At 40.9% G+C, this 14,054-nt stretch overlaps 1 protein-coding gene across 5 annotated transcripts in view; it reads left to right on the top strand.

Moving 5' to 3' along the window:
* Nucleotides 1-12,703, top strand: part of ncam1a (neural cell adhesion molecule 1a) — a 422,624-nt gene extending 409,921 nt beyond the window's left edge. For all 5 annotated transcript variants that reach the window (XM_049593047.1, XM_049593044.1, XM_049593043.1 and 2 more), the window contains one exon: nt 6,189-12,703. In XM_049593047.1, coding sequence (XP_049449004.1) covers nt 6,189-6,309 — 121 coding nt within the window. In that variant the 3' untranslated portion in view covers nt 6,310-12,703. The remainder of the gene's footprint in view (nt 1-6,188) is intronic.
* The last annotated feature ends 1,351 nt before the right edge of the window (nt 12,704-14,054 follow it).

Here is a 14,054-nt window from a genome sequence, read left to right as displayed (position 1 = left end):
TAACATCGAGTATAAATGAGCCCTTAGGAGTGCAAAACTCAATAGAAACGCAAGGATATAACTACCTATGTGGTCGCAAATATCTTTACCTCCACAGAAAGGGGGTTCAGATAATCTGGTTAAACTGTTGGCTCGTGTTCTTTTCCCCATCAGACTTTGTTGTTGTGATGCTGCAGTGTTCCCAGATTGCTTAGATGAGCACAGTGTTATCATAATGAATAGGAATCATGGTAAAAACCATTTTTAAAAAACCTTAAGTTCTTTAAATCACATACCCAAGCATGTAGTGTAAGGAATGTTACATTGTGCAGTTTGTTCTGACGGCTCACTTACAACAGGCATGTGTCTATTATCTGCCATGTTATATAAGTGAATGCCAATCTATAGCTGATTCTTGTTAACATGTTGACAACAAACATTGGTCCGTAAAAGATACCATTAACAGAGCTTTAGTTTCTTAGCTGGAGTACAGACACTGGACAAATACAAGGACAGGGACAGATACTGTTAGCTTGAAGTCCCACTGCACAACCAAAATGAGAAATTCTTGTCCACTCTATGAATGACTGGAGAGATGTCTTTTTGTGGAGAACCTGACAGAAGAATACCATCCCTCTCTGTCATGCAGCAGTGAATTAATTTGTTAAAGTAAATTAAATACTTGTCACAAAATGACCTCCAAGCAGCACCACCATTGTTCTGTGTCCTCTTCATTTTGAGGGCCAATTAAATTGCCAATCTCAGAATCTCTCTGAGACACCTCTGTTTTCTGTTTTAATTCCTGTCGAATCAAAGCCCTCATTTCAGCAGTGCTATATAGGGTTATTATTTGGAGTTTTGCCCCTAGGAGTTTGCAGATGTTCCTGATTCCTGACAGCCTGTGAGGATGACAAGATAGCTATGGCTGAGGATGAATTACAGAGGCTTACTGACAATCACTCCTCTTTCTCTCCCTCCTTCATCTTAGACTTTGCTACTCAGATGGCCAGAGGAAGATGTCAGTGATGAAGTATGGGGAGTTGAGAGCTAGTTGGAAGCAGGGCTCTTGTCAGCTCAACATCACCTTGATAGAACTAAACTTGTCATTGGAGGGATTTTTCTTCATAACTCTTTGACAGGACTGAAGCACAGCTCTCCCACTGATCTATGTGGTGATCCTTCTTCTGCATCCCAACACTGAAATGCCTTGTCAGGCTTCTTGTGGGTTCTTGAGTGACGCACTCCTCCTCAGGACTCATTTTTCTCTCGAGTAGGAAAACATCTTTGCAGACCATTTCCACACACTATAGACCCTTAAACATCACAAACTTACACTGAACAAAAATATAAACTCAACGCTTTTGTTTTTGCTCCCAGTTTCACAACAAAATTAAAGATCTAAGTTTACTTTATCTATGCACACAAAGGACTTATTTGGTAGGACTTTTGGCAGGAAATGGATGCCGAACACGCTGATCCGGAGCATCCCAAGCATGATAAATGAGTGACATATCTGGCGAGTATGCAGTCCATGCAAGAACTGGTATGTTTTCAGCTTCCAGAAATTTTGCACAGATCCTTGCAACATGGGGGCGTGCATTATCACACTGCAACATAATGTCATTGCAGCGATATGGCACGATAAGTTTAAGGATCTCATGCCTCTCTGTGCATTCAAACTGCCTTCAGAAAAATGCACCTGTGTTTGTTGTCTGTAGCTTTCGCCAGCTCACACCATAACCCCACCGCCACCATGGGCCGCTCTTTTCACAATGTTGGCATTAGCAAACTGCTTGCCCACACAACACCATATATGCTGTCTGTCATTTGCCCAGTACAGTGTAAACTTCTGTGTATAGAGCACATATCTGAAGTGCCAAATGCCATCGAAGGTGAGCAGTTGCCCCGTCAAGTCGGTTACAAAGTCGAAATGCAGTCAGGTCAAGACTCTCGTGGGGATGATGAGCATGCAACTGAGCATCCCTGAGACGGTTTCTGACGGTTTGTGCGGAAATTCTTTGATTGTACAAACCTCCAAGTGGCTGGTCTCAGACGATCTTGCAGGTGAAGACACAAGATGTGGAGGTCCATGGTTGTTGTGGTTGCATGTGGTCTGCAGTTGTGAGGACGGTTGGATGTACTGCCAAATTACAGAAATGACATTGGAGACTCCTTATGGTAGTGAAATAAAAGTTCAGTTCACGCTCAACAGCTCCGGTGGACATTCCTGCAGTCAGCATGGCACTGGCATACTTCCTCAAAACTTGAGACATGTGTCATTGTGTTGTGTGATCAAACTGCACATTATAGAGTGCCTTTTAATGAGCATTTTGATATGCTACAACTATCAGGTGGATAGATTATCTGCGTTACGCACGGTCTCATTCCAACTCATCAGATGTCACCAATTTGTCAGTGCCATTCACGTCTACATATTACATGCTAGGTAACCCCTGTGATTGATGTTAATGTACAGTTTTTGCTTGTTAGATGCATACAGTCTCTCAAAACAACGAAAGCACCTGGTCATGTTTAGGCAGTTAAAGCATGTGGTTAGGTTTAGAAAAAAACATCATGGTTTGTCTCAACATTCACACAGAAAGCGAACACCAAGCCCCCGGGTGAAAGTGCGAGGTTTGTTGGACCCATCCACCGCCACTCCTGTCCGCCCTATAGGGACTTTCCAGCTTTTTATATTACATCATTACCAGCAGTGTTTCAAACTGATGCCGTATCATACCGCTGCAATAGGTGCTGTCTGGTTGCGTTATTAACTGACGAAGCCGTCCTCGTATCATACTGCCGTGAAAGGTGGCATCCAGCAGTGTATCATACCACCACGAAAGGTTCCGGCTGCATTACAAACTGATGCTGTCCGGCGATGTATCTTTCTGCTGTGAATGGTGGATTTTTGCGTTGATGTCTGATGCCGAGATCACTGACCAAGTGGTGGTTTTTCATGAGATTGGAATGAGAAAGGGGTGGATTATCAGCGGAGAAGTGCTCACTAACATGGATTCAAACAAATTTGTGACGAAAATTTAAGAGAAATCTTTGGTGTGCATAGAAACAGTCTCTTTAATTTAAACTGGTGAATAATGGGATCAAAAACAAAGTGTTACTGTTTATTTTTTGTTCAGCGTAAATGCCTTTCATGATGTTTCGTCACACCACTTTTAAAACAATGTTTCAAAGGCAGCTTTCAATCAGTTAGTTTAGCTTTGAATTGCTCTTGGTTATGTAAGAGCATTTTTAAGTGTTTCAACAGAACAATAGCCTGGATTGCTCTGAAAAGGTACAAGTGCTGTAAGTACATTAGTTAGAAGTATAATACATAGATAGTGCGGTATGAAAGAGTTTTACAGTTTAAAGGTCAGACACTGCAGCAAGTTGGTTCTAAAGAGAGGGTTGAAGATGGATTCTCTCAGGCTCTGAATAATGTGTAGTGTTATCACTTGCTGACTTAACCAGCCCATTTTGCATTGACCTTGTTGTCTTTGTAAACCTAATCTCATAGTTGAACTGATTCAGACTGAATTAAGAGCAACATTCTCCGCAACCTGTGACAAATCACAGTGGTGTCGGTCCATGTGGGCAGATTGGAGTGTGCTGCAAGGCCACAAGGTCTGTACAAAAAGTATCATCCAAATATGAAATTATTTCACCCTATCTGTCCCAGAAATTTTGAGGTTAGATCAATGATGACAAGAGTATTCATTTAGCATAGTAGTTGGAAAAACATGTCAGTCAATAGTCTGCTTTGGTTATCAATGTTATCAAGATGACTGAATACTTTAGCTGGATTTTAAGTAGTGATGTGCTGTCAGGATTATTGTCTGTGTTGCACAACTTTATAGATAGTGAAGGTGACCACTGTTTCTGGATTTTGGTCAGTTAGCAACACAATAAAAAATCACAGTGGCTCCTATTTAGGTTTTTACTTGCTTTTTTAGCATCAAAGGCAGATGTTTTGGGCATGATGAAATACCCTGAATAAGCTTTGTTTGTGAGTTCAATCACACAAAGTTACAAAATATTTCTTAAGACAGGGTTTAATCTAAACACAACTACATGAACAATAAAGAAACTACAAATTTGGGATAATTAGATAATACTGTGGTAAGATAGAAAAAATTAGACACCACTGGTTAGTCATTCTACATCACTGTCAGGTCAGAGGTTGCCAATCACCAACACACTGGTCCATGACATGTGTCCCTGACAGCCGGATGTAATTAGTGGATGTTTGTGGTCCCCAGAGGATGACCCGCTAAGATTTTCAGGTCCAATTTGCTACCAGTACAAAAGAGAAATACAGATTGGCAGAATGGCTTTAAATCTGCTTGATGCATTCATGTTCTCCAGAGGATGAACCCTTTCCATTTTGGACACTTCCTTCTAGCACCACTATCAGGCAAAAGCTTCAACCTTGCATACAAGGTGTCTGTTAATCTCTGTCAGGCAGATTGCTATGAGACTTGTTGACAACATTCATATTCACAAGGGGATGACTGCAACCCATCCTCATTCCCATGTCAACAAATAACGATGCTTCTTCACGCCCCTTGGTTTCTAATAACACACATGGCATTCTTTAGCAACTCAATTTGACAAACAGCTGAGACACATTGTAACAAGAGGTTAATGTTATAAAATGGTTGTGGTTAGGTTTAGGCAACAAAAGTACTTGGTTAGATTTAGAAAAAGGTCATATTTTGGGTTAAAGTAAGTATGTCACTGGTCTAACTGCGCCTGGTAGCATCAGGGGGAAACACAGCAGGACAACAACTTAAGTTAAGGGGCCGGAAATCCAAGTGGGGCGGGCAGGAGGGGTGGTGGATGGGTCCAACAATCACGAACTTTCACCCGGGAAGCCTGTGTTTGCCTTTAGTGTGACTGTAAAGCCAAAACCGGTTCTTTTTTTCTAAACCCAACCACGTGCTTTGGTGTTGAAGGAAAAAAACATCAATTAGCGGTGTTGTACCAACATAGTGCATTTATTTTGAACGAGACTCTATGCAAACAGAAGTGTATTTTAAAAAAGAAACAATGCATGTCACAGGCAGAAGTTGACACGGCATCCCAGAATGTCAACAACCAACTCACCCAGGGAACCTTGCACGTCATATGTTGATGTAGGAAGTCCATGACCCAGCCTTGATATGTGACGAGGTCGGAGTAAGAATTTGCTGGCACGTCTTGAACTGTAGCTCTGGGCCTTTCACATGCATACTTCTAAAACTGTGGGTCCACCAATGGCAAAATTGTAGTGTTGTGGGGTGCAGTGCAAATTGTAGCATTAATGAGGTGCTAACGGAGCTCCTGGCTTGTTTGCATGGACAAAAACACTTTATTTAAAGTGACATTGCTGGCATCAGTTTTCAAAGATTGTATAGAGTATAAAGATATTCATGTTAATGGTTTTTTAGTTCTATGTCTGTCAGGGTTGGATGTATTTATGGATGCTGTATATGGTGCAAGTCCTGGCCCTGGCTTTGTAAGGCCCACAGAGAGCTATATGTACTAGACGTGTCAGCAGGAAAGAGAAGTGTATTGATTGCAATTGCTATTTGAGAGCTGACACACAGGGGAGAAGAAGAGATGACTGCTTTTGACATGACAGTGAAGCACCACTATTTCAAAATGGAAGCCATGGCAGCACATCACTACACATATATTCCAACAAGGGTGCATTTGCTAACACCATAAAATATTCGATTTAAGTGAAGTATGGCTTTAAAGTGTCTTTCCATTGTGTCTTGGTTCAGTCCAGACGGCGTGTAATCCTCTTGTGTATTGTAGTTTGTGTTGTAGGTTATGCCTCAGTCTTTCATTCCTTCATGCATTGTGCCTACTGTACCGGCCCTGTCTCATTCCACATCAGCATTCATTGTTCCTTGAAAATAGCTGTGACATCCATGTACTCTTATTTGATGTCTGGCTAGGATAGTGAGCTTGATCCCATTATGTGTGAAATGCATTCAGTTCCAGAAGGGAAAACAAATTCCCTCAAAGCATCTTGCATGCCCCCCCTCGCCCCCCCCCCCCCCCTCCCTTTTTTCCCTTCTTTCTTTGAAAAATGACACAAAAGGCAGCTCAGAGCAGACAGTTTAGCTGTGTGAGAGAGACTTAGTGATTCACCGTTAACAGAATCTCCTCTCTTTTTGTCTCTTTCTGGTTCTTTCCTGTTCCTGTGTTTGTCCCCGTAGCGGTAAGACTGTGAAGGATGATAACACTAAAGGCGAGACGGAGGTGAAGAACGCCACAGCCGAGGTGAAGACAGTTCCCAACGAGGCTCCCCAAACGAACGGCAACGAAAGTAAAGCGTAATCTCCTCACCCAAGAGTAGCGGGAAGAAGAAGGTGGTCGGGTGGTTGGGTTAGGAAGGGTGGTCGGGTGTGGGGTTAACATGGGGTGGGGGGGGTCACAGTCACTGAAACCTCAAAGCAATGTCACACACCACCCCATTGCATCAGAAAAAAAACAACAACAAAAAAACAACAGAAAAGCTTAAAAAAAGAATTCATGGGTCTCTTTCTACAGTGTCTTCTGACCAGGAAAATGTAAAGACCTCATGCACATGCCTTAGTTTCTCTTACGACAGTTTCTATTTGTTTATTTGTCACAGAAAAAAGGAAAGTTCATACTTATAGCTCACCCTCAACTATTAAATATGGAAAAGAATCTATACTATTTTCCTGTAGATAACCATGGTTGGACTGTAGCTTTATTTCACAGATTACTGCCCTCATGATGTACACACATGTAAGACTGGTACATTACCAATACTACTATTCTTTATGCAGTATGGTCATCATCGTGGTAATGGATTATGGGTCTTTCTTCCTTTGTCGATATTTTGTTGTGTTTAAATAATGTGCAGACGTTACTGCCTATTTAGCTTTTTTAATGTGTTATTTCCAGGGCTAGAGATTAGAACATTAGCATGCCTGTTTTTGCAAAGTTACTGTATTTCTGTACATGTTGCTGTCATTTGGTTACTCTTTAGATGTTTTTTTTGTTTTTCTTAAATGTTGTCTCCATATGGTTCTGGTCCAGAAATCATTTAGCCTAAGCTATGGGAAACAGAAGAAGACACCGGAGAAAGATTTATCATGCTTTTAAAGTCAAGGTTCAGAGCTTTCAACCGTGTCTCCCTGAAAATACTGTTTATGTATATTGGCAAATGGTTTCGGGTAATACATTATGAAAGGAACCTCACTGCCAAGTGAACCTTGTGTTGCTTTTAAAAATGTTGATAGAAATTGGAATCTAGATGACATTAGGCTTCTTTCAAAATGTATTTGCAGTTGCAAATTTGCTGTATAAGAGCATCATTTTTAGGAGACAGGGTTGGGTTGGGTTAAGGGTAAGGGAATAGTCATGTTACTGCTGTGTTCCTTTTCAGGGGCCACGTCACTCAAAGTCCAATTTGCTAGACAGACTACACTGTAGCAGGGGTTCTGGGTCTGGTGCACATCTTGACAGCAGCTTTAGTCCAGCCCATGGTGCTGATTGGCTAATCATTAATCCCCCCCGTGGTGTTCATTGGATTGATTCCTTTTCAATCAAGACACCTCTGTTTCATGTGACAGTACCAGATTAATCAGGCAACTTGGTGGAGTGGTCAGATTCAAAGGTGTGGACCCTGGCTACTATCTTGCCTAAGTTTTCTCCCTGGGTCTTTAGTATCCTCACATCTACCAATTACTTTTTCATACTGCTTTCAGTCCTTCAACTCGCTTAGTCTTAAAACAACCATGTGACCAAATATACCAGTTGTATTCGCTTGATCACTGTTATGTACATATATGAACGGGACCAATGACAAAGGATGCTGTGGGGTGTAAAAAATGAAAGCATACCCTTTGAATTAACTGATGCTTCTCTAAAGTAGCCATGTAGTTAAAGTTAAATAAGTTACATGGATAGATTCACCAGCAACATGGTACAATGATTGCCAGTTATCCACTGTGTCTAAATGTGAAACATGGAACTATCCTGGGTCGTGTATGGGCAAATCCTTGCTGGTTATTTTTGACCTCATAAGTTGATGAGAACCACTCAATAGGTGATTTTAGAGGCAACAAGCAGGGACGCCTATGCCCTTGTTGGCAAAATGACCAAACTGTGTCTCCTATGTTAACCTGCCATCCCTCTCCATCCCCGGAGTCCGGACCAAGATGCGTCATATCCTGACCCAGACCTGTAACCAATACATTGATTAGAATTATTAAGTTGTTCTTTGTTCTTTGGAGGAGGTGGCGCCTGTAATGGAACACAGCTTATTTGTGCGTTGTTAATATTGCCAATTGGTTTTCTTTAGGTCAATGTAAGAACACACCTTTATCTCTTTCTCTCTCTCACGTACACCTGACCCTTTGCCGGTCTTCTTTTAACATTTCAGACCAGTTCTCTACCTGACAGGTTTGGGGCTTAACAGTGACTCCAAAGGCCATATGTGTTTTGTCGAAACAATTTCAGTCAGCAGGTTTGATCTGAGAAGTAGACATGTTTGTTGAAAGTAAACAAGCCCTCGCAGGCTTGTTGGCCAAACTCGTTGAATTCTTGACACACCAGTTTCCACTGCCTGTAATTGGTCTCGAATATCACATTCAGTTTTTTTTTCCCTTGGGGTTAACCATCTTTACCTTCTTCTCTGGTTCATAGCCATTGTTGCCTTCTCTGTGCTAACCACTATTGTTCACTGCTTATGTATAACTGATCGGCCCGAGGACTCAGCTTGCTGAGATTTCTGCACCAAACATCTGTTTCCCTCAGCCATTGTTTCCTCTTTCACCACAACTGTTGTCAGTGCGAGTTTGTGTCATCACTGCTTCCACCATCTTGCGGTTAAGTTTTTAATTAGTTTGTGCCTGCAGTGATGTGACATGTATTGTAGGTTTAGTACAGTTTATCACTTTGATCTAAATTCACTCTATCACTATACTCTTAGCACAAGGTCCACTAACTGGAAAATTTCTGGAAATGATTAAATGAGCCACAGCTAGCAGAGATATTTTGTCTTTATCTGTTGTGCCTGGTCAGATATTACAGGCACTCTTAAAACAGGAAATTCAGATTTATTAAGTTGAGCAAATAATACAAAGCCACAAAGAGAACACACACATTGTATAGTGTTGTGTGAAAGGACTACATTGACTTTCTTGGGCAGTTTACCCAGTATCTGAGAGGACTGATTGCATGATCATTATCTGGGTCTGCTGTAGACACTATATCTGTTCACTGTGCATGTTGAATACCCAACAGACAGCTAGCAATACACTAAACTGAGTGTGGTGTTCTAGGCAGCTAGGATTGCGCAGCTCGTCTAAGTCTGGATGGTTAGCTAATTTTGATGCAGATATCACCAGTCTAAATTCTCCAGGCTTGTTAAGGGGGTTGTCAAAATACTGTAAAATAAAAACTAATCGTAGAAAATATAGTTCTCTTCATGCTTACTACAAAGTCGGGTTAAGCTAGCTAAGCAGCAGAAACACTGCCAAACACAGCGTAAGCTCAGAAACTGCCTGTAGTTTTGCATGTGGCAGTGATTAGCATCGATTAGCATCCACATTATTTTCCCCCAGTCTTCCCTCACCTAGTCCTGCCATACTTTGCTGTGACTGACTAGAACTAACCCAAACCTAGTGGCACTGTCCGAACCCTTGCCTTGTCCGACCTTGACGCTTCAATGTGATGAGTACTACGCAATCACAGCCAAGTAGGGTTGGACTATGTGAAACACAGGTTGTTAAAAACACGAAAAAATAAAAACTCAGCCAAAAGAATGAACATTTAGTGAAAGGAAAAAGTTTTCTTCATGCTTACTACAAAGTCGGGTAAAGGCTCATTTATACTCCCTTTGGATTTGTCCGTTTCAAATGTAAACGTCACTGCCCTCATACTTCCATGCGTCCTTTATGTTGGCATAGATACAGCCACTAGATGGCACTAGAGGGCGGAGTCAAAAGTACACAACAAAACATAAGGTGACAGAGGAGGAGGTCGTAATATTGTACCTCTTAACGGAGGCAGTGCTGTAGACAGCAGTGGTCTTTGTGGCCATTATAAACATGCCGACATGTAGCAGAGAATTCTTTTCCCTATATTACCAATTTGTTCCACTCCGACATTATTTATATTTCTTTGCTGTCTCCTTCACCTGTATCTCGCTTGAACTACACTACACTGCCTCCATGATCTCCAGTGGTACTGCTCAGTTTCGTCCGTATCTGTAAGCTTCCAGAAAGTGTGTACAAATGCGGACAAACTAAACTCTTAGAATTGACAGAAGGCTCCATCCGTCTTCGTCTCCATCGTCGAGCATAAATGAGCCTTTAAGCTGGTTTAACAGCAAAAACACTGCCAAACACACCATAAACTAAGATCACCATCAGCATTATATGAAACCAGCCTACAACAGTTAAACCGTTTCATTCAGATCATTGTAATAATTTTGAGCACAGGTTGATATTGTCTACAAACATTTGTGACCTCTTGTCACACTTTCACCAGCATCAGACTGTCTGTCCAGCTATGACCAGTTACAAACCAGCTCAGACCATCAACCAGTTCTACCCACATGTTCCAAGCACAATTGTTGTATAAATGTTTTTAGACTCTTGGTTTATAATGGACATTATTATGATGAAATCAAGATTTTGGATAATGCCGATTGGCTATTGTTATTTAGCGTACAACATGTTAACATTTTAGCATGCACACTGGACAGAAATACTTAAACAGAGGTAGCAATCCTCATTAAACTACCAAAAGCAGTCTGGTCCTTTCAGACTAACAAAAAAGCCCAAGCAGTGAGTAGCATAGCTGAAATTTGGTTTAAATCTAGATAACACAACTGGATCTGTGTCTTTAAATGAATGTACACACATAAGCCATTAAGCATCGCCTCTCAGTGGTCCTTTTTCCCCCAACAATACTGAATGAAGATGAAATTTCACCACTTTAACTACCCAGGAAGAAAATTGGTGTGAGGTGTTTGAAGGTGTCTTTTTACGCCTGGAAAGATTTCAAAATGTTCTCTCTCAAGCCATAGTCCCCCGCTGCGGATTTTGGAAGGTTAAAAAGTGAGTCATTGTGAACCATCTTTTTTTTTTTTTTTTTGTACAGTGTTCTCCTACTTTAGACTGCAAGCTAGTACACTGTGAATGTGTGAATCCATTGTGTCCTTTGTCATAGAGTTGATCAAATAGTTTGATTGTGAAGAGATGTAGCTGATAGTGTGAGACAGAATTTTCCAACGCCAACGTACAGACGTCTAACAGCTGCAAACTGGAAAGACACAGTGCCTTTGAATAAGAAAGTGGTGGCATGCATTCCATTCCTCTCAGTGTCTGTCCATTAAAAGTTTCACATCTCTATCTTCTTGCAGATTTGCTTTTTCATTTACTACATTTCGCAGGTGTGAGTTACGCAGTGCTTTAAGATTGTGTCTTATATTCAGAATGGCTGAGTCAATGTGTTCTGATGTATATGATGGGTCTTTTACACTGTCCTCATTAAAGGATGATTCTGGTTTATTACAGCATGTTTCGCCATCATTTCTCATTGCGATAACACTGTACTCACCAAGTCAATTTCTGAGCTCTACAAAAGTGGCAACATCACTAAGAAGACAGCCTGTTCTCATTCCAAGGTTATAATATACCGACGTTCTGTCACACCTTTTCGGCGTGTGATACTGACACCGAAGGCACCCTTTGGCGTCGCTATTACCCCTTTTCCACCAACATGGAACTGGTTCTGTTCTGGTTCCTGCACCTAGTCTTGAACTGTTCAGAGAATTTTGATCAAAACTCAATTGATTCAAAACCTGAAAAAGTTGGTTCCCAGCTGGAACCAAAAAATATCAAGTTTTCCTTGACCTAAAGTGTGAACCATGACGATATAAGTGGGCGTGAAGGCAACAGTCCATTGAGAATTTTTCAAAGTCGGTCTATGCTTGTTTTTGGGTAAAAACAAATATCTGTCCTAACAGAACAAAAGTTTGCAGGTAATTAATGTAATCCAGGATTTAGCTGCTATTGTTAACTTGCGTTGTGCATTGTGCGACACCCTCCGTTGATGATATGTCCTTGATGACAGTGGTTCCACTCGAAACTGGTGGTAACGCAGGCTGGTTCACAGGTTGGCACCAAGATTCCTGGAACCATGAATGGAACCAGTTCAAGAATCAGAGCAAACTTAATGGAAAAGGGGTACAATCTGAGACACACCGGGCTTTCAACTAACTCAGAGGTGACCCATCTAGGGTTATATTTAATGCTGCCAGCAACTAACATAGTTTTAAGAGCAAGGAACTCTGCATATGGTGGGTGGTGAATGGGTCAAACAAATAAGGCGTTCACCCAGGACACCAGAAGTCAATGTTGTTATAATGTAATTTTAGGTAATTAGGTACATCCAATGTGAAGAGAGAAGTCAATGTTTCAATGTAGCATTATGTCCAACCCGGTCCCATTCCGAAGTGATCAAATACCATCACCTGGTGATTAATTTCTGCATCAGACACCGACAAAAACAGACATCCTTTTGTGGCAGTATGATGTTGTCCGGCCAAACTATTAGACCTAATCCCAAACCAACATTACCAACATTTCAGGTGCAATCACATGGTTTATAACCTTCCTGACTACATGGTTTTCCCATTCAATGAACTATGTTGGTATAATAAATAGAAATGGTATAATAAATAGAAATGATGGCCAGTGTTGGAAAAAAAAAAGATCCAAGCTGTAATAAACCAAAATTCCTCTTCAAAGAAAACACCCCATCCTTCATAACTGGCATCACATGATACATTACATAAGTAGAGGACACAATGACACTTTGCTCAGGTCCAATATTCTCTAAAATATCTGAAATTGTTGCATTTGTGAGAAGCAAGCATGCAAAATACAGTAGAAATTAATCATATTTTTTTGAAATGGAAAAGATAGTGAAGGCTTCATGTATTGTATTGATCTTCTTTCAAGTGTTGTGAAACTTGTAACCCGTTCTCCAAATGTTTTATTTTTGCTTCAAACAAAAACTGTTTTCGCTTCACAGAGCTCTGAAATGTAATTTTTAAAAAAGGGAGAGGTGTCCTAAGCAAGTTTTACTGTTTCTGCTGAAATACAGTGTGAAAATATACAAACAACCATGTGAGTTCTCTGTTTTGTCCACTAACAAGCTTGAAAATGTTCTGGAAAAGTGCAAATGTGTGACCAATTTTTGTGCAAGTTTACACAAAAACTTTTTTCTGCTCCTGAAATTCATTGGTGGAGGACATCGGGTGTGCCAGTCCCCCTTGTTCCAGTACCTCAGAGATGCAAGAATGACACAGAGGCAGCCTTGCATTTTTCTCTTTGAGTTCCCCACTTGATTCAGACATCTAGCAGATTTTTTCATCTTGCTCAGCGTTTGCGAGGAGACAAAGCAACATGAATTTTTCAGAGTTCGAAAAAGAGAAAAACATCCTGCCAAGGTTCTCTGTCTCACAGTGAGAATCACTGACACAACCACGCAACACCCAACTGCTTCAGAGTCAGTCAGAGAGGACTGGAGCCTCCACTGCCCACAGCTGGTCACTGTCATTGATCCAGAGCACCCTGTTCGGCAGCTGTAAACAACAGCTCTCATACTGTAGGTCAAGCGTTGGGATGCTCCCACTCCTCTGTCTGTCTGTCTGTCTGTCTGTCTGTCTCTCTATCTGTCCTCTGTCACCGGTGTAAATACTGAGTACTAACTGAGGAAAGAAGGAAAACACAGTTTGACTTTGCATTCTGCCAGAAATTCTCGTGTTCAATAAAGGTAAAGAAAAAAACAAAAAACATTGTAGAGCTTTTTTTTTGCTTGGCTGTTGGCTTGTACACTTATAATATAAAATTAAATATATATTAATCTGTTGAAATCAAGGTTAAAAGGTCAGTCAACAATAATTAAGCATTATGAATCAGAAACAAATGCTCGATTGATCTCCAGAAAAAACTGAAGTTATGTTGCAGTTGCTCTTAAAAAATAGAAAAATAAGTTTGAAAAAAAAATTTTAAAAAGTGCCTTACAATATATTC

Source organism: Epinephelus fuscoguttatus, linkage group LG12 (assembly GCF_011397635.1).
Source record: "Epinephelus fuscoguttatus linkage group LG12, E.fuscoguttatus.final_Chr_v1".
In the NCBI taxonomy this organism is placed as follows: domain Eukaryota; kingdom Metazoa; phylum Chordata; class Actinopteri; order Perciformes; family Serranidae; genus Epinephelus; species Epinephelus fuscoguttatus.
This window is presented reverse-complemented; position numbering and strand designations above follow the sequence as displayed.